Raw genomic sequence first — 27784 nt, 5'->3', positions numbered from 1 at the left:
TACTGGATGATGATTTGACCTCATACCTTTGATGTTGTACAGTACTTTGTACTAAGAACTACCCTACTCAATCCTTTTTGTCAAATGTTTGCATTAATGAAACCAAAAATAAATATGTAAAATCAAGATAAAACAGCTGAAAAGAAAGCAAGGAACTTGGAATGGGGGAGGGCATGGTACAAGTCTTCATACAAAAGCAATACACCAAATATATAAGCCATTCCCTCTAATAGAAGCTGAGAAATCTTTCACAAAAGTTTCAATTGTGCATCACCTAAAAATGCCAAGTTTACTGTAAACACACAGAAGAGAACAAGAGGAGAGACAATGTATGTTGTCATGTAATATACAAAATATCAATAACATTACCTCCAATAGAAACTGAAAAATTTGTAACGGAAATTTCCAATATGCATCATATAAACATATATTAAGTTGTACTGCTAAGCAAGTAATCTGTGTGACAATATACAAGTAAACAAACAACAATAAAAGCTTATAAATTTATTTTAAAAAGTCACCATCAACATTTAGTAAGATAAATAATAGAAATATTGATGACACAGGTTGAAATAGTCCAGTAAAAATAAACTGGACTTAATATCAGATGTATCACAATCAAACAATACACTTCCAGAACATAGTCATCATCACATGTCAAGACCACTAAAATTTGGATGTGAAAGAGAATGTCATGCTTCTGTGACCAAAAAATGGCACAAAACAATGTACTCTGTACATGCAGTATCAAATACCCAATCCCTTCTATCACTACTGTCCAATTTTACAACTGCCCTGATGTTTCCTGTTGGCCACATGTAATATTTAATAAGATTCCTTTCTGTATATCATGTTCTAACGATCCAATGCACACATAAATTAAAATCTGGAAATTTGATCTCACAGTACTTGGATTTTACCTTTAAGTAATACCTGATCACACATTTATCTATGGAGGAACATATTTTTAATGCTTGTTATTAATTACATTATAAAAAAAATTAAAATGTCCAATTCCTGTCAATGTGTACTCAAAAGGGATAAAGCCCTCGATTTTGTAAAACAGATTATTAAGTAAATCAATTTAAAGTGTTAAACATATACAATGCACTTAGTCATCAATGTAATTATTTTAAAAATTAATACCCTTAGATCCAGCATGCTGGTTTTACAATGATGTGACAACAATAACAATGTAAAAAAAAAAACAAGATCTGACAGAACATAATACACAGATTACAATCTGTATGAGGTATGAATTACTATAAATCTCACACATTAACACCATGTCGATACAATATCTTAACAATCCAGATCGTGTACAGTGATGTTAAACTGACCACCAACTCAAACAATACACATGTAACATCGTCATGGTTTTTGTTCAAACAATACACATGTTACACCGTCACAACTTTTGTCCTAACAATACATGTTACATTGTCATGACTTGTCCAAACAATACACATGTTACATTGTCATGACTTTTGTCCAAACAATACACATGTTACACTGTCACAACTTTTGTCCAAACAATACACATATACATTGTCATAACTTTTGTCCAAATACACAGGTAACATTGTCTTGACTTTTGTCCAAAAACAACACACATGTAACATTGTCATGACTTTTGTCTAAACAATACACATGTAACATTATAATGACTTTTGTCCAATCGCTGAAATCAATATAATCCATGGGACGAATATTACACAAGTACTCAGTTTATGTCTTAATTTTCCCCCTGTAGTAAAATGATTATATACATATACTCCTTCAATAAAAAATCAATCTCATACCAATCTAATTAGACCTATCAATTGTTCCATACAATGCAAAATATATCAACACTCCATTCTATTTTCTGTTCAGATGACCTTCTTGATTCATCTGTCAAGATTTTGACAGCATTAGTCAAAGGGAAAAACCGGAGTATCTGAACAGAAAGTAGAATGGAGTGTTGTAAGACCCTATATGCAGTGACTGAATGGAGCAATTGAGAGGTCTTATTATAATTAGACTGACCTCATACAGAACTAAGGTAATCATAGATTACAGACTTCTGATTCCTGAGAGGTAGAACAATAACACAGACAAAAAAAAGGAATAAAAAGTTTAGCGATTATGTAAAAACTTCAAATAATATAAATCTGATTAAAGAACACTGTACACAGATAGCTGATGTTCCAAATTAATTTATCATTTTAGCATTCTGTGATATCACTCATTAAATGGATGTCAGATATACCAAACATGAGTGATTGTTCTTCAAGAATTGTCAGAAAATAAATAAAATAGGTGGTTAAATGAACCAGAATCTGCATTTCAATGAAACTGTTAACGAAAGGAACCTCTTGGTGATATAACAAAAAGTATTATGTAGAAATAATAATAACTCATACCAATATATATATATATTGTGTATCTACAGATAAATGATATAAAATAGGGGAAGCTATAAATGTAAAATGGTCTATGTACAACGTCTATAACTATCAACAATTACCTTTTTATGGGTATCAATCTTCATGGTTTAAAAAATTATAATTTTGTTAGAAATTCTTCTCTTCCTGGATTACAAAATGTTGACTTTTGATGGATTGAAACTATTCAGACCAAGATTTCAGAGGGAAAAAGATAACATTAATTAAATATTTTTCTGCCTTACTGACTTCTGATACTCAAGATGTATGTATTAAGACATAAATATTGTCAACCTCATATATATATATATATATATATAGTAATTGGAAACAGAAACTCAGCTTTGGTCTGGTGTTACTGAACAAAAATTATAGTAATTTTACTACTGCAAAGCAAAAAATCTAAACATAAAAATATTACAACACTGTGCTACTGTATGATATACAATAGAAAGTAGTAAAAATCAGAGAGTGCCAAATGTCACTTATACAAGTTTTGAGAATAAGTTGGATAAAATCAGAGTATTCTAAATGTCACTCATACTTTCATTTATCACATGACACAACATATCCAAATTTGAAAAAAAATCTGCCACATACTTTTCAAATTATTGTTTGGATAAGCTTTGGCAGCAGCCAAGCGGGCCTGCCATACACCAGAAACTAATACAGGACAACATTTTTTTTTCCTTCAGAAAATCTGGTAAATAACCTTGAAAATTGGTACCATACAAATAAATACCACAGTACTCTTTAAACCCTTTTGTGGAAAACTTTTTTTTGACAAATAACTTAATTTGCCCTATTACCACATGAAATAGCAAGCATAATGATATATACCAACAAAGCATCTATCTTAAGTCTAGGTACTTAAGTAGTAGTCTTTATAAAAAATCAGACAGGAGGTGATTCCTGCACATTAAAAATACACCAAGTTCACATTAATAACTTATTCAGAAACAGTTACAGACCACATGATAACCATTCTTAGTTTGCTGTTCAGTTATTACACTTTTGCATCACTTCTTTAATATATCTATGGAATAAAAAAATGTTAAGAAAATGGATTTTAAAGCACATTCAGTAATGAGATTTCCCTAGGTACCTTATGACTGTGCCCAAGTTTTAATTTCAAAATATAATTTAAATTTAGTTGCCTTTTCAAGTTGTGAGAAAATTGGACAATAGTATGTTTACTGAAACAACATTTTAAAGAAACATTACACGGACAGCTCAATATATTAATAAAAAATACTTTAAAAATTGTATATAAAATGTAATAAATAATTTAATAAAAGTATAAAATCTACAGTAGCCTCTATATAAAAAAATTAAATTTTGACAGCTTGTCCTGATAGCAGTTAAAGTTGGCTAACATATAAATATATTCTTTAAAGGTTTGCTTAGGTTTTAAGTGAAGTCTTTACAAGAAAAGAGTATTGTATGTAACATATATAACAACAGAAAGAGACAAAATATCAAACAAATGTCACAAAGAAATAAAAGACTATACCAAGACCTCCCCTACGGTAACAAAACACAGCACATAAAATGCATACTCAGTACTTCTCTGTCTAAACAGGCAAAATATGTGTAAGGTTTGGCACATGAAGAAAAAAAAGCAGAGATTTGATTGCATAATCCACATACATGTAATGCAAGTATGTATACCTCATACCCTTCAGCAATGCCCATAAAAGTGTTTGTAAAGTTGGCCATTTAAAGACTTTGATAGGTCAAATTTAGTTAAAATGCACTATGGAAAAATGGTGTGAAAATTTTCCCACACAAATTTGTCCTTATATAGCAGTAAAAAAAAAAAAGTCTAACTAAATGCTTCAGGATAAATTTTAGTAGCATTTCTGTAGCTTTCTATATGTTTTAAATACGTTTAAGGCAAAAAAGACTAAATTGAGAAAAATGATGTGCCACCCATTGCCTGATTCTTACACAGAATGGTACTTAAAACAATCAACAACAAAATAGAAAAGTTATCTTTGAAATGCATTTGATGCAAGAGAACATATTTCTGAACAACACATACATTGTATAAAAAAATATGGCACTAGAAACTGGGTGGTGGAACTTAAGTACAAATATTTATTACACAATACTAATGTATGGTTTGTTTAGAGAATCAAAAGAATACAACACATCAACAAAACAACCTATACAATAGATTGGCCTGCAAAACATTCTGTACAATAGATTGGCCTGCAAAACAACCTGTACAATAGATTGACCTGCAAAACAACCTGTACAATAGATTGGCCTGTGAACTTGTATAAATAACAATAAATCAACCAATAAAATCCGTATTGCAACCTGTATACTTGCATTAGTTTTTTTCTAGACTATTTAGTATAAAAAAGAATTATCTCTTTCCAAATATCTCCTCGAGTTAATTTCTTTGTCAAAATTTAAAAAAAAAGTGGAAGGAAAGACACAAAAAGGAATTAAATGTATCAAGAGTGACACAAACGAGAAGGTTAAGACCAGAACAGTGGGATTAAAACATGTACCTACTCAGTGGGATTAAAACATGTACCTACTCATTTAAGTTTGACAGGTCTCTCAACTTGGACAATTATTTTAAGGTTGATACAGCAAACAATATAACTGAATCGCTCACCTGGTTCATTTTTCGCCTTTCAAAAGCAATAACTCTAGTCAGGCAACATCCTACAACTTTAACAAAAGACTTGAGTAGGCCTTATCATAAGGATCACTTCATCAATCATTGAAATTTTTTTTCTATCAATGATAATTTTTAAGATATTGGCTAAAAACTGCTAAAAAATCATTTCTGCCTTTCAAGGGCAATAACTCTATCAAGGAGTTGTCCTACAACTTTGAACTTCAATACACCTAGAGAGTGGTTTAAGAGGAGAACATTTCAGTAGAAAAGTTAACGATGACAGAAGATGAAAGACACCAAGTGAATGGCAATAGTGCACCTGGTCTAAGGCCAGGTGAGCTAATTATTAATATAAACAAAAAAATATGAAAATACATGTATTATGAAATATAAAGTATCAAAAATTAGTTGAGCTCCACACAACATAATCTTGATCTGTATCCCATGAACATGTACCCCAAAAATCAAGTAATTGCAAACATTTGAAAAATCCAGCTACTTGGTACTTTTTGCAAAAATGAGGGAATGATGAAAGTACAGACAGAGGAAGACAGAATTATATGACTTTGTCACTTACAGAGACACTGACTGAGAGAGACACAAATATTAAACACAACAAAAATCTCCAAAATTCACAAACCAGTAACAACAATATCAAGGAACCATCAGAAGTGTTGCTTATTTCATCTCAATGTAGAAAATCTGACAATTTTAGTAATGCCTATTTATACACATTTATAAATTGTGTAACATCAATTAGGCTTTTAAATGTAATTTACATAAAATATGCAAAAAAGCTTGAAGAATTCAAACAGTATGTATAATACATTGTATCTTGGCATGCAAAACTATGTAATAAAGATTCTAAAAGTATGAAAACATGTACCGGTAGGTAAAACTACTCATTATACATTAAAATCAGTAAATATATTAGTACATGTAATAGTGTACACAAGAAATTTTCATTAAAAAAAGTTTCAACACTCTTCACTGTTGATATCTACCTACTAAATAGGTTTTACCACTCCTCATTGCGGATATCCTGTTGATGAGTAGGGTGCAGTCGGTGGTGGGTAGGCATTCCCAGGGGGAGGATAAGGACTACCAGCTGGTGGGGGGTAAGGGGAACCTAAAAATGGAAAACAATATCTGTTAGAACAGTTTATTTTTACCAAGGACATTCCCTTCACCTTGTGATGTTAGAGGAGTATATTTTAAAGACACAAGAGTAAACCATTTGATTTTCTAGTTCATATCCATTCTCTCCAAGAAAAGAAGGTGCATTGATAAAAAAAATATGACATACAAATTCACTATTTAATTCACCAGCTCTCAGCCATTCTCTCCAAAGATAAAAGTTAAGGAAACACTTTCAGAGATTTGATTTCTAAATACATTGTAACAGAACCTACCATTAGCTTCAGGATTCAAACCATAGGGCAGATTTTCTCCCCTACTGACTTCAGCTGAAGGCACTGGAGGCTTGTCATCTAAAACAACAAACATCAATTTGTAACTGAAACTGACTTCCCATTACAGCATTTCATCAAGTATTTATTGTTATTATTTTTCACACAATGAAAATATAAAAGTACAAATGTACATGTACATGAATTATAAAATACAAAAAAAAAAAAAAAAAAAAAAAAAAAAAGATAATATATAGATAATGGTTATTTTTTTTATTTTTTTATTTTTTTTTTAAATTTCAAGGTTATACTTGTATGGTTATTTTAAAGACATGTTTTCAGTTCAGTTTGTTTTTGTTATTATAAAATGCTGAAGAAATGTGTCCATAGGACAGGGATGTCTCAAAATCCCCAAATTCAAATTGAAAATTAAAGAAATTGAATAAAGCTCTTGGCCAAAAGCAAATACAACACAATCTCCAAATCAAAGGTTACACATTTTCAATCATATTTCAAATTATTCCCTTGAAGGGTTGTAGAGAATTTATAAAACCAGGGCAACAGTACAGGAAGTTGATCCACAGCTGAGCCATTCTGCTTACAAATAATACATCCCATCAAGGCCAATCTGTAAATCAAACTTAAAATTGTTCCCATGGAAGTTTGATGAGATTTTTGCAATAGAAGTTTTATGTAGCGTTCAGAAACAGTAGGAAAGTTACAGGCATGAACCAGTGACATAAGGTATTTTGATAAATCAAAAACCCAATTAAAAAGGGAGGTTACATCAATGGAAAATAAAGTATTTTCCAAAGTTTCATGACAATGGGTACAACCAGTATTGAGTTGTAGTACAAAACTGTAGAATCCCCTTTTATTACAAGTTCCCTTAATTCTGAACTGCAAAATCTAAGTTTCGCAAAAAATTAGAAGCATTTCTGAATCACTGTGGAAAGTGTGAACAACAGATGCATGGATGGACACTGGTATACCATAATACGTCCTGTCTAAAAAGACAGGTTTATAAAAACCATTACAATGTCATCCTAACCATAAGAAGTTTGTGGATAAGGTGCTGGCTGTGGATAGGGAGATCCAGTGGGTGGGTAAGCAGCTCCATCTTGTGGGTAAGGGACTCCAGCTTGTGGGTAAGGTGTCCCCATGGCATCACCATAGCTTGGTGGTTGAGGTGGCCCCATGTCAGCAGTAGGCTGAATTCCATAGGCTGCAGTTGTAGGAGGTGGAGGCTCTGAGTATCCCATGGGTTGAAGAGGCTTGGCTGTCTCATCTGAAACAATGAAAAAGTATTTAAAGCAAGTCAAAAGTGCCATTAAGTTATTATTATATGTTAATTTATTTTTTCTGCAAACAAACCCCAGATCAACAATACAATGTACTACTACTAATTATGGCTAACAACTTAAAGTTCCAAACCTTTGTTATACTGCTATCAACTTAAAGTTCCAAACCTTTGTTATACTGTTTATATCATAGCTATGGTGAAATCAGTGTTATTAATTTGTGAAAGAGGTGAATGTTACATCTACATTCAAGGTAAGCAAGGAAAATGTGAACTGTGAATCTAAGTTACATTATTTCCTTTTGGAGTCCAACTATTATTATAATCCTGCATGTACATCAACAAATGAATTGTACCAAACGAAATGCAGACAGACAGACAGACTTCTTTATGCTCCCAAACTTTGTTTGCAGCGAAAGAAAGCAAATCCAAGGTTTTTTTTTAAAACTTTAAATAATGTATATGTACTGTAGATATTTTCTTTTACTTACATATTGATGTATCAGAATAAAATTAGTAGCCAGGTTAACACTATTTATGAACAAATGTTTTATAATTTTAAGTTTTTATAACAAATTTTGAGTGCCTTCCAAAAATTAACTGCAATAAAAGCTGTGAAATCAGTACACAATGAGCATGTCCCTTTTTAGCTTGTTTTTATATCAAATGAAGGTTTATAATCTATTCATGCTGATGGAGAGACTGCCTCTCTAAAATTCATGACCCAGATTAGCATCAATCTAAATATATGAATAAAACAGTTATGGATCTGACATGATAATCAAACTTCCTTTTCTGTTTTTTGATGTGTCAGAAAACAAAAAAAAAATATGTATAAGTCTTTTAAAGCTTACAGTAATAAATATAAACAATTCGCAAAGGATTGCCAGAAATGTTTAGAAGGGTTTTTTGAGTTCTTGTGTAAATTACAGATGACAAGTTCATAAGGAAGGACAAAATCTGGGTCAAATATCAATCACTTAAAAACTTATGTTAATATTATTCATCATGAAATGTTAAACACTTTCAATACAATGTAAATAAATACAAATATTTGAAGGCAATTCACATATATTTATCTTATCAATGTAAACATCTGCAGTTTATAAAAGCCTTCAAAAATTACCTTCATTAAATTATTACAAAGATTAAAAAATATTCAATTATTTAAACATTAAAAAAGCTAAATACATTAGACTCAATGTAACCAGAACAGTATGTACCACTAAACCAAATTAAATGACTCATTGTTTACAGAGTGGTATTACAGTGATACCTATCTTAACTGAGCCCAGATTGGCAAACACTGTATAAAGCAGTCACTTCAAATCAATTTAAATGTAATTTAAACCTGTGTAAACCAAACAAAAACACCTGTCTAAACTGGTCACATTCCAAATGGGGCTTCGTTTAGAAAGGTATCCTATGCAGTGGCAGACATTCTTTCAGTCTGTTACTAACTGCTGCAGACAGGCCTTTCGAAATTATCACAACATTTTTCAAATCAAACGTTGCATGACAATTGGGTAAAGTCGCGTACAATCATTTACTTTTCCTCAACTTTGCAAGATTCATGCACTTTCTTAGAGGGCTGGCTGCAGAATCTAGAGAAAATTTTGAGCATCAGATGCTGTTTTGGAGCTTGGTAACTTATAGGTATCACTGTAATAACAATTGGAACAGCTATCATTTGTGGATTACTAATTTAGTAGTTTCTGTGGTTGTCAACTATTCATGATGAAAGGAAAAATTTGTGTTGAAAACTTAAGAGGCTGTACTGATATCATCAAATTCAAAACTCAAATAATGAAATTTTGAGAAACCACAAAAACTGATACCAATGAATAAAGACTAAAAGCTTTCTGATGTGGATATTATGTTTCTCTCTGAATTGTGATAAATTTAATTGAATCAATTGATTTCTATTCAAAGATAACTGGTTGATCATTTTATCAACTGAACAGCATGGCAAAGTCAGGCTGGCAGAAAAAAAATAGTTAACAGTATTTCACTTATGGAGTGTAAAAATTTATCTTAATCAAGTACAAACCTAATTATGATGAACAATGTTTCCCCACACCATGAAGTGTCCTTCTATATTCAAAAAATCATTGCCACCAATCGCTCATTTTCAAATGATATGAAAGAATTTTGTCATCGTGATTTCCAGATATGCATTGAAGGGATTTTTTGTACCACTAAAGGATTAAGTTACACTCTTTTGAGGGTATTTTGACCTTTTTTGCAAATCAGAGTGTGATTCAATCCCTTATATACATGTCGCTTAAGGAAGTTGACAAAAGGTTAGGGACATAACTCTTGAAATCAGTGATATGTTTGTATCATATTCAATTTCACTAAAGCCTATCAAACTTTCATTTGAAATAGAATGAAATTAGTCCAAGAAACTTTGATGCTTACATGAAAATGCTGAATACAAACATTCCAATGATTTGTTAGAGTTGTGTCCCTTACCCTAGGCCTATCTGCTTAAATATGAATGGTTTTCATGACAATTGAAAGCATGCTATGCATTTAATCTAATCTAATGTAAAAAGAAACAAGGCTTCAGTTTAAGGATTGGTGAGATACATGCACTACATGAAAAAAAAGAAAAAGAAAAAAGAACACAGCTAATGGTTAAAATAAATAAAAAGATAAACAAAGTTACTACCTGTGAAATGATGCGTTCCTGGTGTACCTAAGCAGACAATTAAACAAGGCATACTAAGCTTGCTTTATATCAACACCGATATTTTCTTAGTTGAAAATAATACAGTATGCAAATAAAACTATGTTTAGTACTCTTCATACACAGTAGCATTCTTCATTATTGAACAATAATAAAATGTACTACATGCTATTGCTTGATCTGCATGTCCCAGAAAAAAATTCTGACACAAAGTATTCATACTTTCTCTATAATTGCTTCACAGACGCTGATTGAGCCCATGATATCACTAATTTACAATTTCAAAGGGCTACATCGCTTAAAAATAAGCTGTGGAAACTCTGGAAGGAATCAAAATTTAAAAGAAAATGGAATAAGAAAAAGTTACGTTGACCAAATTGCCAAAAACATACCAAAGACAAATTAATAAACTTATTTCAAATTACTACTAAAAATATTTCCATTGGAGAGTTAATCAAAGAACCTTACGAATACCATGCAAGCATACATTTGCACTCTTTAGAAAAACTGTCTGTGAAAATCAATCCCATCCAAGCTTTTATTGCTACAAACCATTCACCAAAGTTTGAAGGAAAAATCAGTAAAAAAAAAAATGGAGGCACCAACCAGGGGACAGACTGGAAAACTGTAATAGATATCTGAAATCCGCTTTAAAAAGTGCCAGGATTTTCACAAGGAATCTAATAAAAAAAACTTATCAAAATCACAAAAAGAAGGAAATTTTTTGGAGTGTGGTTCCCTTTGCCCCTTTATAACCCCAAAACCGTATGAGATATCTGAAATCAGATTGAAAAATATTAATGTTTGTTTAACACACAAACTGGATCCACTTGCAGTATCCACCAGATCCACAGAACAGCTTCATAAAATATAAAATTATGTCGAGAGGCTGTAGAAAAGTTGCATTGACTGGTTCAGTATTTTCAGAGAATTTGATCTGACAAGGTAATTGTGAGTACTTTTGACAAATTTCTAAGTTCAAAGGGACATAACTCCCAAAAAATAATATATGATGTTTTTTTGTTACATATCACATTTCCTAAAATTAAGTTCAATAGTTTCAGAGGACTTGTGCTGACAGATTAATTCATGAGGATTTATGGCAAATTTCTAAGTTCAAAGGGACATAACTCCTACAAAAATTGGGATAACAAAATTTCCTGGTAATATGCACAAACTGCATATGATTTTCTTGCTTCTTAGCAAGTTTCGTAAAGTTAGGTTCGTAGTTTCAGAGGAGTTGTGCTGACAAGGTCATTTATGAGCATTTTTGGCAAATTTCTAAGTTCAAACGGGCATAACTTCTACAAAAATTGGGGGATCAAAATTTCCTGGTAATACGTACAACTACATATGATGTTCTTTCTACATACAAAGTTTCGTAAAATTGGTTCAGTAGTTTCAAAGGAGTTGCTCTGACAAACTTTGTGATGGACATACGGACAAGCCAAAAACAATATGTCTTCCCACCAAAGTGGAGGAGAGGTGGGGGAGGGGGAGACACAAAACGCAGGAATTTTCATGAGAAATCTAATTTCAAAATCAGACCAAAACAGTTTGGTCCCACTTTGGCCTCCTAAGACTAACAATCCTTAATTTATGCTATTGAAACTCTTGTTAAATACTCTTAAAACCGAATTAGATAAGAAATATTTTGTTTTAAATTGACTACCTTCAGCATTCTCAAAATGTAGGAAAAAAATAATCAAATTTCTCCCTAGTTAGAATTGAACATCTCCAATAGATCAAAGTTTGAATAATATTACTCCAATAGTTTCAGAGTTACAGATTATATAGCATAAAGTGACAAAAATGTTCAACATGCTCAAATTGTAGGAAAAAGAAAATCAAGTTTCTCCATAATAAAATTAACTAGTAGATTCTCATCCCCTTTGTCATTGACAAAAATAAAAACAGGGGTGGAAATTTCAAAATCAGGATTTTTTTCAAGTCAGTTTTTAGTATTGGGATACTTTAACACACATATCTTTCATTTCTTGGTGACTAAAATAACAGTTCTTCTCTGAAAATGATATAGCTGAAATTACCGTAGCTAGCAAATAAATGTTAAAAAAATTAAAAAATTAAATACTCCATCCCCCCCACCCCCATATTTTTTTGTGAAGGCTGTATGAGAATCTACCACTTAAGTTTACCTGGCCTAATAGGAAGTTTACAAAGTTTGCATTATATTGCTATAATACTTTTTGAGTAAAACATTTCAAAAGTAGGTATCCCTACATGTGAGGGACAGATGGATGGGCAGACGAACAGATGGACCGACAGAGTCGAGCACCTACAAGACCTACTCTCACTGTTGGTGACAAGTAAAAATAAAGAGTTTTGTTTGTTTGTTAGGGTTTAACGTCCGAGCAGCAATATTTCAGCTATATTCAGACGATGAACATGAAATGGATGATAAAATGAACATGAAATGATAATGAAATGAAACAGGAATGGGACACAAGGACAATGGGGTCGACAAACTTTGATTGCCACTGGAAATAGGGAGAGGTGGGTAGGGTCGGGCAATTTAGCCTCCTGTGGCGGAGCCCTATGGTTCCTACTCCGGGAGAATACCACAGTAGGGTTCTTTAACGTGCGAGGAAAGTGGCATCTTTCCCAACACGGTGCACCACTATAGTTTGCGGTCAGGTTTTCCGTATTATAGCCTGACAACCCCAGCATGTAACACACCAGGGGTACCCCATTCCACCACCTGGGGCACACATCCCAGTTGCTCTGTGGGCAGAGCACCCTAGCCCCAGGCTAGGGTTCTGAGCACTATTTAGTCGCCTTTTACGACAAGCTTAGCGCTGCTGCAGGCCTATTCTTTTAACACCCAGACCTGCACGGGGCAAAAATAAAGAGTAATTGTACACAATTAAAAAAAAAATTCCCATTTGACAAATAACCCGCAGCAGGAGATTCCAAACTTTACTTGAAATTCCAAGCCTTAAGTTTGGTATTCTGAATGAATCATTCAGAAAATTGTATTTAATTTCGGAAATAGTTCAGAAAGTGAGGACATTTTTTGTTCTGAAAATTTTCAGAAAGTAGGAACTTAAGAAAATTATTTTTCATGGAAAACATTTGGTAAGTTGGACTTAGAATTTTTATCACTTGGAAAATATTCTGAAAGTTGAACTTGGAATTTTTTCCACTTAAAATATGATAGAAAAGCTGGACTTAGAACTTTTCCCCTTAAATGGTTTAAACAAGATTCCACATATCAAATTGAACAGTATAATTTGTAATGTTTACTGTAATAGAAACATGGCATGTATAATGGTTTGACAGTAATTCTACATTTATGCTCAAGGGTATGAACTAATACAATTTGTGTTCAGGTTTTACATCAGAGTAATTAGCTTAAAACACATGGAGTAGCATCCACATTACACAAGGACATCAAAGTGGTCATCCACATTACATAAGGACATCAATCTGGTTTCAGTTCTTCATTCATTTGTAATTTTTCCAAGTATTTATGTATTCGGAAACTTTTTCCAAGCTCAATTTGATTCAAAATCATTCAGAATTTTTCCCATGTTCATTTGGATTTTTTTTTCAATGCGTTTGTACTTCCAAACATCATTTGGAATTCCATCAAAATTTCCAAGCTTCATTCAGAGTATTTAGATTTTTCTGAATGATAATTCCCGAGCCAGTTCGGAGTATTCAGAATATTCTAAATGATAAATCCAAACTAGTTTGGAATATTCTGACTCTTCTGAATGAATTTTTTTCTGAGCTTATTCAGAATTCCTTTCAAATATTCTGAATGAAGCATGGAATTCCAAATTATTTTTTCAAATAGACCAGTTGCACAATTCCAAATATTTTTCCAAATTCAGTTCAGAATTTTCATTCAAACCCTTGATTTTGGGCCTAAAATATTTTTATTTTGGTCCAAAAAGTCTGAATAATCTGAACTCAAATTTCTTACCTATTATTTCGGAATCTCCTACTAGGGGATTAGACCATATACTAATTAACCACTTTAAAATAAGCCCCCTTAATTAGAATTAGTTGAAATCTAAGGAATTTATACAAACTTTCATAAATAGGTTCATTTTAGGTTCCTTTAGGCCATTAATACATGTGAACCTACACTATTTCAACTAAAACAACCAACATTAAGATGAACTTATGATGTGGAATATTGTATACCAATCAATATATACTAATATACTCATCAATATAAAGACCAGCCATGTCATATCACTTAATAACAATCAAATTATCAGCAGTAATTGATCTAACTACCACTAGACAAACAGGCAATGCAATATAGATACAAACAAATCTATTTATACAGAGAAGTTTCAATAACATTTATAAATGTTTTAAATCTATTGATCAAATTGATCACTTTACAGTAAAAAAAGTATTGCTTACAGTTATTATTGTAATTTATATTTAAAGCTGAATGTGGTTTTAACTTCTCGATAAATAAAATCTAAAATGGGAGCTTTGAAACTCAAACTCCATCACAGTATTTGCAATTCCATTTATCTTAAAAAATGTGAATAGAATGGAAAGTTTCTTACATCTATAAGTGACTCTACTGTCATGACAGAACATTTCATTTACTGTAATTTTACCTATTAGTGTGTAACTCATCATGTGATTATACAAAGTCTTACCATTGGCGAGTAACTAACCATCTAATTATACAAAGTTTTACCTATTGGTGAATAACTAACCATCTGGTTATATATGTACAATGTCTTACCTATCGGTGAGTAACTAACCATCTGATTATACAAAGTTTTACCTATCGGTGAGTAACTAACCATCTGATTGTACAATGTCTTACCTATTGATTTGTATCACACAATGTAATAATAAAATGTGTTTTACATATTAGTAAGTCACCATGTAGTTATTCAATAACTCACCAATTGGTAACACCCCTTAAGTTATACAATGTCTTACCTATTGGTGAGTAATTCACCATGTAGTTACACAATGTCTTACCTTTTGGTGAGAAAGTCACAATGTAATTATACAATGACTCGCCTACTAATGAGTAATTCACCATGTAATTTTACAATGTATTATCTTTTAATGTGTAACTCACCACATAATAATAAAATGTCTTACCTATTGGTGTATTACTCACCATTAACACATGGTAGAAACACTTAATTACTATGAAATCTCTAAAGTACCAGTACTTACGTGTGGAGAGAGTTTTCCCAGCAAACTTCTGCCTCTTCTTAAAACAGCAGTATGCCAGAACAGCTACAGCAATGACAGCTATGATTACTCCAATAACAGTTCCTGCTATCCTGCCTGATCCTTGTGAACTACTGTTAACATAAATTCAAATCTTTATTTTAACTACAGTTAATATATACATAGAAAATTGTGCTAAGATAAACATGGACAGCTGAATACTTCTGATCATATAAATATGGACAGCTGAACACTTCTGTTAACATTTACATAGACAATGATGTTAACATAAACACTTCTGTTATCATTTACATAGTCACTTCTGTGAACAAAAAGATGGACAATTGGACACTTCTGTTAACATAAACATGGACAGTTGAACACTTCTGTTAACATAAACATTGACAGATTGATTGATTGATTGATTGATTGATTGTTGAGGTTTAATGCCTGAGCAGCAATATTTCAGCTGTATTCAGGCAATGAACATTGACAGTGGAATACTTCTGTTAACATAATATGGACAGTTCAATACTTCTGTTACAATTTACATAGACACTGCAATTAACATAAACATGGACACTTCTGTTCACATTAACATTGACTTTGATGTTTTTCCATCTGGAAATGTCTAAAACACTTAGAAATGCAAGAATTTATAACAGAATATGGCTCACTTTTGTTAACACTTTTATATGTTCTATGTAAATTTTTGGCAGGAAAATTGCTAAACAAATAGAAAGGAAAATTCTCCAAGTCTAAAAATAAGCACAAATGGTCAAAAAATTAGGCATGATAGAGAAAACTAAAACAAATACTGAATAATTACATGCTTAACCAAAAAAAAGTCAATAATCCTAATACCAAGAATGGAGTGAAAACATGAGACTCTTGAAGAAGCTGAATTGCTCAACTGGAACCATGCCCTATTAATGAAGTGAGTAAAGGTATCCTGTTTTGTTACCATGTTTGACAAAAATTGCTGAAAAAGAGCATACATTAATGAAATGCTATTAGTTCAACTGAGAACCTAAGGTTAGAAATGCCTTCAAAGTGTTTTTTAGAACAGCAGGAAAAAATTTGGGCAGAGTCCCCCATGCCCTGTTATCCCATTGGGTCTAGGGTGGGAGGGGGTTCATTAGCCCACTATACATTTGCTGAAAAAAAAAGCATAAAATGAAGTTAAACCATGGCTATACAACATTACAACATTTTCATCATCACTATTCAACACAGGAAACCATGTTTACTATGTGAATCAAATATTGATGAAATCAAAGCAAGAATAAAATTTTTTGTAATCACCATTCAACTTAGAATCTCATCTTTCCTTAAAAAAAATAAATAAAAAATAATAAAAAATAATTGGAATCCCAAGGAACTAGTCGCAAAATGGCAACACAAAAAATTTCAATACAGCCAGTCAAATGAGATAAAGATTTTTGAAATAATAACATCAGTTAACAGATTTTCAGGAAAATTGGCACACTGGTAGCTCTCATCATGCTGAACACTTTCACCCAGCCAAATTTAATGATTTTTTACATATTTGCTGAAAAACTGTTGTTTGACTCCCATGGTCTATTTTTAGTAACAGCTGCCATGTATTTGAGGGATCAAAAATTAAAGCATAAAATTTCTGCTGAATGCCATAAGGAACAGTCACAGTTTCATCCAAATCCAATCAGTAGTTTCAGAGTAGATGTTTAAAAAATTGTTAAAAATGACAACAACAGATGTCAAGTGATGGCAATAACTCCCATGGCCTACATCCAGGTGAGCTAAAAATAAGGGAATAAATAGGGACACATTAAGTGCACCTCTGCTCAATGTCATGAATGTACCCATATCAGTAGACTCTTATAGTTACTTGGTTGTGAAGTATTCACAGCATCTCTGCTCACCAATGTCACCACAACAGTAGATACATATACTTACTCAGAATCAAAGCACTTCTGCTCACCGATGTCACCATAACAGTAGATACATAGACTTATTCAGTACCAAAGTATTCACAACATCTCTGCTCACTTAAGTCACTACAACAGTAGATACATATACTTACTAAGAATCAAAGCATCCCTGCTCACCAGTCAACACAACAGTAGATACATAGACTTACTCAGAATCAAAGCATCCCTGCTCACCAGTCACCACAACAGTAGATACATATACTTACTCCATCCCTGCTCACCAGTCATCACAACAGTAGATACATATACTTACTCAGTATCAAAGTATTCACAGCATCTCTGCTCACCGATGTCACCACAACAGTAGATATAATCATCAGGTTGGTTATACATAGGGCAGACAAATCGGCCATAGTATTTCACTGTTGAGTTTCCTTCATACATATCATTGTAGCATACTTCAGGCCCTATGGGTTAAAATGGCTCATTAACAGCTTTAGTCATGTCATTTTTGTCTCAAATTATTTAACTAATAGTATGTAATATTCCACAACAATTATTGGTTACACCAGATAAAACAAAAGAAGCAGCCACTAGCAATTTTCAAGTCTTAGGTATGAGTTGGCCAGATCAAACATTCTCCTGCACTCAAAGGAACCACACTATTACATGATACTGGAGAAGGTAAAACTAATGCAAGCCTTTCCATGGTATATAAAGATATTCTCTTCTCTGCAGTGTTTTAATTAATATGAGGTAGGTGTTGCCTAAATCAGCAAGCACCGTGAACTTTATTATACATGTACCGTCTGTGTGAGACTCGTAAAAATAATAAAGGACATTACAAAGGGGGTCGATCCCGATGAAAATTTTTACTTTGCAAATGCAATATTTTTATTTGAAAATCTGTCTTGTTAATTAATGGGGAAGTTTTTTTCAATAAATAAATAACTTGAGAAAAAAAGTTTTTCCAAAATTCCAACCCCATACCCCCTTTCCCCTCACTCTGAAAATGGTCGATAACTTTATAGCATATCGCAATTCTTTACAGAATTATTTTATCCCTTAAAGGCATCTCTAGCAACATCCTTTTCAGTTTCGGCCTGCCAGATCAATCTGTACAGATACAGGAAATATTGTAGTTCTCCACGGATGATGGGAATATTTTACACATATCATGTGACGTAAACAAAATTCAGACGATAGCTGCAAATTCCATACAAAAAAGTTATTGCCTTTCCTATCTTAGAAAATCTATGCTTCAACATGGATAATATAATCAGAGTTATATTTTTTTCCAAGGCGGGTTAGGTTCTTGACAACAGCGACAGTGGAACAGCAAAGATACACTTATATATATCCATGTGTTTCACGAACTTTTTAAAAACATCATATTTACTTCTTTTTATTAGTAAAAAAATTGACTCGAAAACTATCAGAAAAGATGAATTAATTTTTATTGAAACGTAATCTTAACCTATGTGTTTTATTTGTTTGGTTTAAGGAAAGGACATAACTCTTGAAGTCAGTGATATGTTTGTATCATATTCAATACCACCATAGCCTATCAAGCTTTCATTTGAAACAAAATGAAATCAGTCCAAGTTATTTTGATGCTTCATGAGATTGATGTAAAATGCTGAGTACAAACATTCAAATGATTTGTAAGAGTTGTGTCCCTTACCCTAGATCTACCTCCTTAAATTCTACATTTGCCTGTTCTTGTAAAACAGTGAAATCTCAATACCGTCATATGATTTCAAATTTATAATGTATCTGTTGTACAAGACATAAACATTTTCTCATTAAATTAAGTTACATTGTAAATACTTTGCATGACTCAGCTTCATATCACTTCAGTAGTTGAACCCTAAAAAGTTGCAACAAGTATGGACACAGAATTCAAACTTTACACATGTATATACACTTCTCTCAATTTGGATTGTGATCAAATGTTTGACAAGATTCAGACCACATAGAAATTGGTCAAAAGAACATAAAATTTGCAGTTATACAAAATAAAACAAAAATCTAATCCTTTCATTTTTTTCACCCTTAATTCTGAAAATGTAAAGACCATAAACCTATAAATCCATAAATCCTTCCTGTTGTGACTTGGAACCTAGTACACTGTATTGGTGTTTCATAGACATCCATACACTTTTAGTTTATAAACCCGAAACACGTTTATTTAGGCCTTAATTCCTTCATGGATCCAGTTATCACCCACAAAATCAATCCCAGCGTGACTTTGATGGTATGGAACCTAGCAATACAATGTCATAGAGATCATGAGTTATATTATTGTATATATTCATGCTTAGTAAAATTCTTGCTCATGGTTCCTTTCTAGTCTGTATTGGTAGTCCTTAACAGTACAGGAATCAATCAAACCTACTTTCTGTGGTATGGAACCATAGGAATAATTTAAAAGAGATCCATACTCTATTAACTCGTTCTATTATTTAAAAAAAAAAAAAAATAAAAATACATGTTTTGGAACTTGTCAGGCTCTAATTTCTGTTAAGGTTTAATTCCAGTTTGACCTTTGTGGTATTGATCCTTAGAGTACACCATTCACGTACACTTCAGCTAAATGTTTACTTTTTGGCTCCTTTTTGGACCGTAATTCTTAAACAGTTAATGTCATAATCCTAAAAATCAAGACCAAATTACTACCGTTCAAGATATTGCTAATAAATCAAGTAACTATGGAAAATGATGACAAAGACGATGACAGCCCATTATACAACCATAAATATTTTGCTGATGTATAAATAAAAAACTAATGAATTCGAGTACATGTACTAGAGTATATACAAATGTATTTTCTTACATTTTCTAGCTCCTGATATGTAGGTTCTCCTAGTCCTCCACCTAGAGGCACCATAAACTAAGCCAGCAGTAATGGCAACTTGTTTAGCACGTGTTGAACCAAGTCGATATGCAGAATATTTTGATCTGGCAACATTATATCTGGCTCTGTACGACCTTGATCGATATGACCTTGATCGATATGACCTTGATCGATATGATCTCGTCCCAAATCTTCCTCCTCTACTCCCTCCCCTTCCACCTCGACATTCTGCATAGTCCAAAACTACAAAAATAACATTAGTTTGATAGACAAAGATGTAGATACACATGTAAACAGTAGATAATACTGTATATGTAGGTATAAACAGTAGACAATAATGTACATGCATGTATACATGTAAACAGTAAACAATGTTGTACATGTAGATATACATGTAATCAGAAGACAATGTTGTATATGTAGGTATACATGTAAACAGTAGACAATAATGTACATTTTTGTAGATAAACTTGTAGACGGTAGATAATAATGTAGACAATAATGTACATGTGTAGGTATACATGTACATGCATACAGTAGGCAATGATGTAGATATACAAACATGTACATGTACACTGTAGACAACTAGAAAAAATGTGAGCAATGCTTACTAACTTGAAACCCCCTACTCCCCTGTTTGATAAGATGCACCTTAATTTGGATCAAATTCTAAAATAGGAGGTGCACAATGGGAATATGTAATAAAGATTCTGAGAAAATTTCATTCAATTCCAATCAGTAGTGTAAGAGGAATAACGGATAGAGATGTGTTCCCCCTTGTCCCTATAATAAAATGACCAATAACGTAGTCTATGTTTTGCTATGTGAAACCCACAAATTGATTCGAATCAAAATTCCTTTACAGAAGGTGCACAAGAAGAACATGTAAAAAAGATCCTGTAAAAATTTTATGCAATTCTATCCAGTGGTATGAGAGGAGTAGCGGATAAGACATAGCAGTCTTCACTTACTAAGCAGTAGTTCAAGGCCCAAGACTTGTCAAAATGGAGGTGAGCCTGTAAAATTAACTACTACAGGTCAACAGTCAATAAATAAAAATTTCTGAAAAATGTATTTTGGGCCTGTGAACTGGAAAGTTAGTTGTGAATACTTAGATATTAATGTAGGTCCCCCCACGTTTCCATGTTAACAAATGACTAGGGGATATGCTTTGCTATGTGAAACCTCTAAATTGATTCAGATCAAATTCTAAAATAGGAGGTCACAACAGGAACATCTAATAAAGATTCTGTGAAAGTTTCATTCAATTACATTCAGTGGTGTAGAAGGAGTAGAGAATAAGAGATGCACCCCATTTCCCCATATTAACAACTGAAGAAGTTCATGTTTTGCTATATGTATCAAACAAAATTCTTCTGTATAAGAAAATGGAGAATTTCTAAGGAATAACTGTAGTTTTCTACCTGATGATTTATAGTGATGTCCAAAGTCTGCCCTTAAATGTCCAGATTTATACTATCACTGAAAATACTACTCAGTCTTGTCACTACAAATCTCATTAAAATGAAATCTAGACCCTATTTGGAACTTCTACACCATTGATGAAAACACCAGTAAGATTAGTACCAGATGCAAATACTGCAATGCTATAAATAATCAGGGCAAAAGTACGGGGCAGACAAAAGAGGAAAGGAAAACTATGACATGTTGAAAAAATCAGTTTACATGGCGCAGATGGATACACCATAATGACCCACAAGTTCATGATGACGGCCATAAAACTTCTGTAGTGATGATTTCAATCTTGTAGCAACATAACCCTGTTCCTGAAGCCTACTTATTAGAAGTGTAGCGTAATTTCAGCAAGCTCTGGCATAACATATGAGTTGTGATATGAACACTCCATAAGCAAGTGCTGAAAATGAAAGGAAAGTTGACAATTCTGAATGAAAAGTCATCAGATTTGTCCTAAAGTTTGGTCAATAGTTTTCCCTTATCATCAATTTCTATGTATAGATCAAGATATGAGGCTGACTTCACAGTGTCTGTAGTATCCTTTATCTCAATCAAGAGATTGCCATTTACATGTATATATACTCCTTGTAATTGGCCAATTCAAATTAGGTGATTGTTTACACACAAAATTTTGACACCTGTTGAGAGTCGGAACAAGACTAGGGTAATAAAATTGTCACTTTCGCAAATTGAACCAATGCTGGACTTACAGCTCTTAATGTTTTCAGTACTTTCAAAGAATTCAGGTTGAAATGAGACTAAATTATTTTCGTCATCCTGAAGAGTCTTTCGTCAATGACGAAAATGACGAGCGCTAAAAAAATCACTATACATGATAAAATGACCAGTAAAACGAAAATTTTGTTTTTGTAGATTACAGACAATTAAACAACTTACCTAATAAAACAAATAAAATTAAACAGATATTGAAAATCAGCAGTTTCTGTGACACCATTTTGTTTCCGAACCAGAAAGTCCTTATAATTGTAGACTGGGTTTAGACACCAACGCAAACAGAAGGCCGAACGATAACTACTTAACAAGTATCGGCGTATTATGTTTCATTAGAGACTTTATAAATAGTTCCTGGTTTTGTGGAAGGTGAATTTCATGAATAAAAAATATAATGTGAAAAATCATTTATTTTTTATCTAGTTAAAATCGATCAAAATTAACTTTTAATGGAATGTTGAACGTCCATGATTGTGTGTCTGGTACGCTCACAACGATATTTTCGACTGTTTTGTGATTTTCATTTTCATTTAAGCAATTTATTACATTTCTAATTATACATATTTGTTTGTTCCTGGTGCAACTTCTCCTTATTAAATCACTCGGTGGGTTTTGATGACATTTTATAGGTGGGTTAGGTACTATTATGTATCAAGAATATGTATATATGGTGTATATGTCAAAGAGACAAAAAATCTCAGGATAAAAATGTCAGCCCAGGGCCACCCAAGGAGGTGAAGAAATTATTGTCTGCATGATCCGTGCAGGGTAGATAATCCATTTATGAGCCCTAGAATTATACGCGATCTCCACCAGTCCTACCTAATTAATTTCAACAATATTTTACAAGACATTTATTATTGTCCACGAAGGAACATTATTGTCAGGTCTGCCATTAGGGTGGGGTATCATAGGTATTCTCTATGTGTGCTCACTTAAATGTTTTAACTATAGGTCTGCAATTAGGATTGAGTATTCTAGGTATTCTTTTTGTGTGCTTTACTTCATAATCAAGTCATATTTTACAATCAAACATTGAATTATAAAATATTTCAATTCAAAGTCAAATATTATTTTTTTTCTTAATTCTTTTTTATAACATTAATCAAACGATATATAAAATATTTGCAAGTAGACAATTAAACTTTTAAGCAACGTTTGATATAAAATCAATAACCACATTGAAAAGACCTAAACTCTAAGTGATAATTGACAACTTCAATTGTGATTTAAGGAAACTCTACTTTCAAAATTTTTAATACAAAAATACAATTACAACCAAAAACAATTCCCATTCCATGGCCATACTCAGTTAAAAAATTATACATCGTTGTTACTCCAGAAAATATGGTATATCTAGATACAGATACGTAGTACTCGGTAGAAATCCTCATACTTTGTAAAAAAAAAACGATTCCAAATTATCTTCCAAATATACCAAAGAATATGCTTTCAAAATGCTGAAAATATCCATTGCGGTGGACGCGTTCTTCAACAAACGGTCGGTATTCCAATGGGAACAAATTGTATTACTCGCTGACCCATTCCTGTACTCTTATGAGGCTAGTTGACTTTATAGCTTATCTGACCCAAAGGAAGGAACAAGATCCTTTGATCTCAGTTTCCTTTTTATAGATGACGTATTATCGTTAAACAATCCTAATATTTCAGGCATCTATCCAAAAGTACTTGAGACAAAGGATACCATAGACACTGTGAAGTCATATCTTGACATACACTTAGAGATCGATGGAAAAGGTAAACTACAATGTATTGACCAAACTACACGACAAACGCAATGTCTTTTCATTCCGTATAGTCAACTTTCCTTTCATCTGTAGCACCTGCATATGGGGTTTTCATGTCACAACCCATACTTTATGCCAGAGCTTGTCGTAACTACGCGGACTTTTTGTAGCGCTCTATAGACTTGATACAATAAGGCTTCTAGAACAGTGTTATGTTGCTACAAATTTGAAGTCATCACTACATAAGTTTTATGGTTGTCATAATGAACTCGTGGATCATTACGGTGTATCAATCTGCACCATGAGTACAGATTTATTCAACGTGTCATAGTTTTTCTTTTCTCTTTCGTCTTCCCTGGACTTGACTTATTGTGAGCAACTTGTTGGGTGTTTCTAGAAAAACAGAGGACACTTACCCTACCGGTGCCGCTGGTCCGTGCTCCCAGTTTCAGTGGAGTCCGTGTTGCTTATTTATTTTTGTTTCTTTGTACGTATCATTTTGAGTATTTTTAACGTATGTTCTTTGTTGTGAGTGTCAGTTTTTCCTGACTGGTCTTTGTCCCTTGATTGCATTCTATTGATTTCCGCTAGAATATTGGTTCCCTTGATTACTCGTACAAACCTATACGCATTTCCCAATAGTCAATTGAAGAAAGTAAAATGTGCACGGCTTATAAATGAAATTCATCATGCTTGATACTTAAAATTAATTCGATTTGCTCAGATCGAGCTTTTTAAGAGTAATCAAGGGAACTAAGGTTATAGCAGTAATCAAAAGAATGTAATCCAGGGACGAATACCTCACATGGAAAACAGATATACACAACAAAGAACATAAAGTAACTAAAATCATACATACGAAGTAACAAAAGCAAATGAGCAACTCCGACTCCACTAAAAAACTGGGAGCATGGACCAGGTCACCGGTAGGGTAAGCCTCCTCTGCTTTTCTAGGAACACCCGCCAAGTTGCTCATAAAAAAGTCAAGTCCATGGTAGACGAAAGAGGAAAGGAAAACTATGACATACTGAATAAATCAGTTTTCATGGCACAGATGGATACACCGTAACGATCCACGAGTTCGTGATGACGACCATAAAATTTCTGTAGTGATGATTTCAATCTTGTAGCAACATAACCCTGTTCCAGAACTGAGAAGCCTATTAATTAGTATTCTAGCCCGATACAAAAAGTCTGCGCGTAGTTTCGGCAAGCTCTGGCATAACGTATGAGTTGTGATATGAACACTCTTTAATGTTGTAAAATTAGTGCGGTCGGAGCGGAGAGGTCGAGGGCATGGTATGGCTCCTCGAGATGTCGACTGTCTCCCGTCCGACGCGTTCTATATGGGGCATGCTTTTCGACTGTCGTTTTTGTCGTTTGGGAAAAACTAGTTCATGGTAGAGTCTTGGTGGAGTGGTGGGGTTTTCTTGATAACGACTGGCATACATGTAGTTTTGTTTTATGTCCGTGGCACATCGGACACTACATGCTTTCAAGGCTGGCCTGGTAAATAAAGATATCAAGTTTTTACTCTTTATTGTCCTAAACGTACATAGTGATCAAAATATATTTTTCTAATAATCTAATCTTAATACTATTTATACTTTTATGTATTCAATAAGAATTTAATCATTTACTTAGTTGCTTTTAATGAAACTTTAACTAAAAACTTTACTTCCACAATTCTAATTATAAAAGTTAAAAAAAATATTAATTTTAAATTGTTCACGTACCTGGTAAATAAAGATATCAAGTTTTTACTCTTTATTGTCCTAAATGTACACAGTGATACCAGGGCTGGGTAGGGCTCCCATAAAAACCCAGTATCACGTGCTGACGGACCTGTTTACTCAATCTTACTTTATCTTTTATGTCAATACTCTTTTAATTTATTTATCCTTAAACAATGGAAACTATTACCTAGAGCAATTAAATACATTTTACAAATCTTTATAAAGTGTCAGTTGTTTACATAAATTGTTAGCAAGGCAACTAAGCAAGTACCAAAGAATTCAAATCTATTTAGTCTATCGTCACATATTATGTAGCATTTAACACTACACATATTTGTTTCTTTCGGCTAAATTTACAAATATGTCAAGACTTTATCAATTTACTTAAGCTAAAATGCAATTTTATTTATTTTTATTTTTTGCTTAATCATATAGAATTTTACTGCATCGCAACTCCATACGCAGATGCTGAAGGGATGTTGTTTCAGTATGAAATAAATAAACATTTCTTTGACCAAAAGTTGCAATTTCATCAGCAGATTTTCAACTTAATTTATGCCAAAATGTCGAACTTAATGACATTATAAGTCAAAACATTGATTTCTTTCCAAATTTATGGCAAGCCATCACTAATATAAGATGTGGTAGTACCAAAAACTGACGGCACTGTTCTTGAAAGGGTAAATTGTTCGTGGTGCAAGGACTCATCAGTGCACTGACGCTAAAAAGAGAAACGCGAAGTTTTTGTCTTCAAATTTTAAATAATTTCCTATTTTATACCTATTTTAAATCTTACTTCAATCATGCACTGTTGGAGCTATCAGTTTTAATAAGAATAACTTGACAAATAACTGAACAATAGTCACACTTAAAGTAAAAGGGGACTAAATACAAATACAATACAAACACAAAGCATTAGATTAAAGAAAATGAGGCCCAAATTTTCGGCCTTATACGGTTTACCTCGAGGGCAAATGTTGAAAGTTGTAAAGGGGGACACGGTCTACTATCAATTATCAGTTGCGTTTTTTTTATTTGAAATGATGTGAATAAATGAAATGATACTACAGACACTGTAAGATCAGCCTCATATTTCGACCTACACTTACAAATCGACGGTAAAGGAAAACTACTGACCAAACTTTACGACAAACGTGACAACTCATACGTTATGTCAGAGCTTGCCGAAACTACGCAGACTTTTTGTATCGCGCTAGAACTCTAACAAATAGGCTGCTGGAACAGGGTTATGTTGCTACAAGACATCACTACAGAAGTTTTATGGTCGTCATCATGAACTCGTGGATCGTTATGGTGTATCCATCTGCACCATGAAAACTGATTTGTTCAACGGGTCATAGTTTCCCTTTCCTCATTTGTCTACCCCGGACTTGACTTTTTATGAACAACTCGGCGGGTGTTTCTAGAAAAACAGAGGACGCTTACCCTATCGGTGCACCTGGTCCATGCTCCTAGTTTTTAGTGGAGTCCGAGTTGCTCATTTGCTTTTGTTACTTTGTATGAATGAATTTAGTTACTTTATGTTTTTTGTTGTGTATGTCTGTTTTCCATGTCTGGTCTTTGTCCCTGGATTGCATTCTTTTGATTACCGCTATAACCTTGGTTCCCTTGATTACTCTTTGAGAAAATCCAATTTAAAAAAAAAATATTTT

At 32.9% G+C, this 27784-nt stretch overlaps 1 protein-coding gene across 2 annotated transcripts; it reads right to left on the bottom strand.

Moving 5' to 3' along the window:
* Window positions 1–491: 491 nt before the first annotated feature.
* LOC148600238 (uncharacterized) lies at window positions 492–22890 on the bottom strand. 2 transcript variants are annotated; one of them, XM_088557317.1, is made up of 8 exons: window positions 22793–22890; window positions 20399–20662; window positions 17876–18029; window positions 15653–15783; window positions 10448–10474; window positions 7525–7761; window positions 6477–6554; window positions 492–6193 (listed from the first exon to the last, which is right to left on the bottom strand). In XM_088557317.1, the coding sequence occupies exons 1-8, from the start codon at window positions 22848–22850 to the stop codon at window positions 6093–6095; spliced, it is 1050 nt and encodes a 349-aa protein (XP_088413443.1). In that variant the 5' UTR covers window positions 22851–22890; the 3' UTR covers window positions 492–6092. The 2 variants fall into 2 exon arrangements, with proteins under 2 accessions (XP_088413443.1, XP_088413444.1); XM_088557318.1 differs by lacking the exon at window positions 10448–10474.
* Between the last annotated feature and the right edge of the window lie 4894 nt (window positions 22891–27784).

Source organism: Perna viridis, chromosome 13 (assembly GCF_037379345.1).
Source record: "Perna viridis isolate PV_CMFRI_1.1 ecotype Kerala chromosome 13, ASM3737934v1, whole genome shotgun sequence".
NCBI classification, from domain to species: Eukaryota; Metazoa; Mollusca; class Bivalvia; order Mytilida; family Mytilidae; genus Perna; species Perna viridis.
The sequence above is the reverse complement of the archived record's forward strand: the minus strand, read 5'-3'. Positions and strand labels throughout refer to the sequence as shown.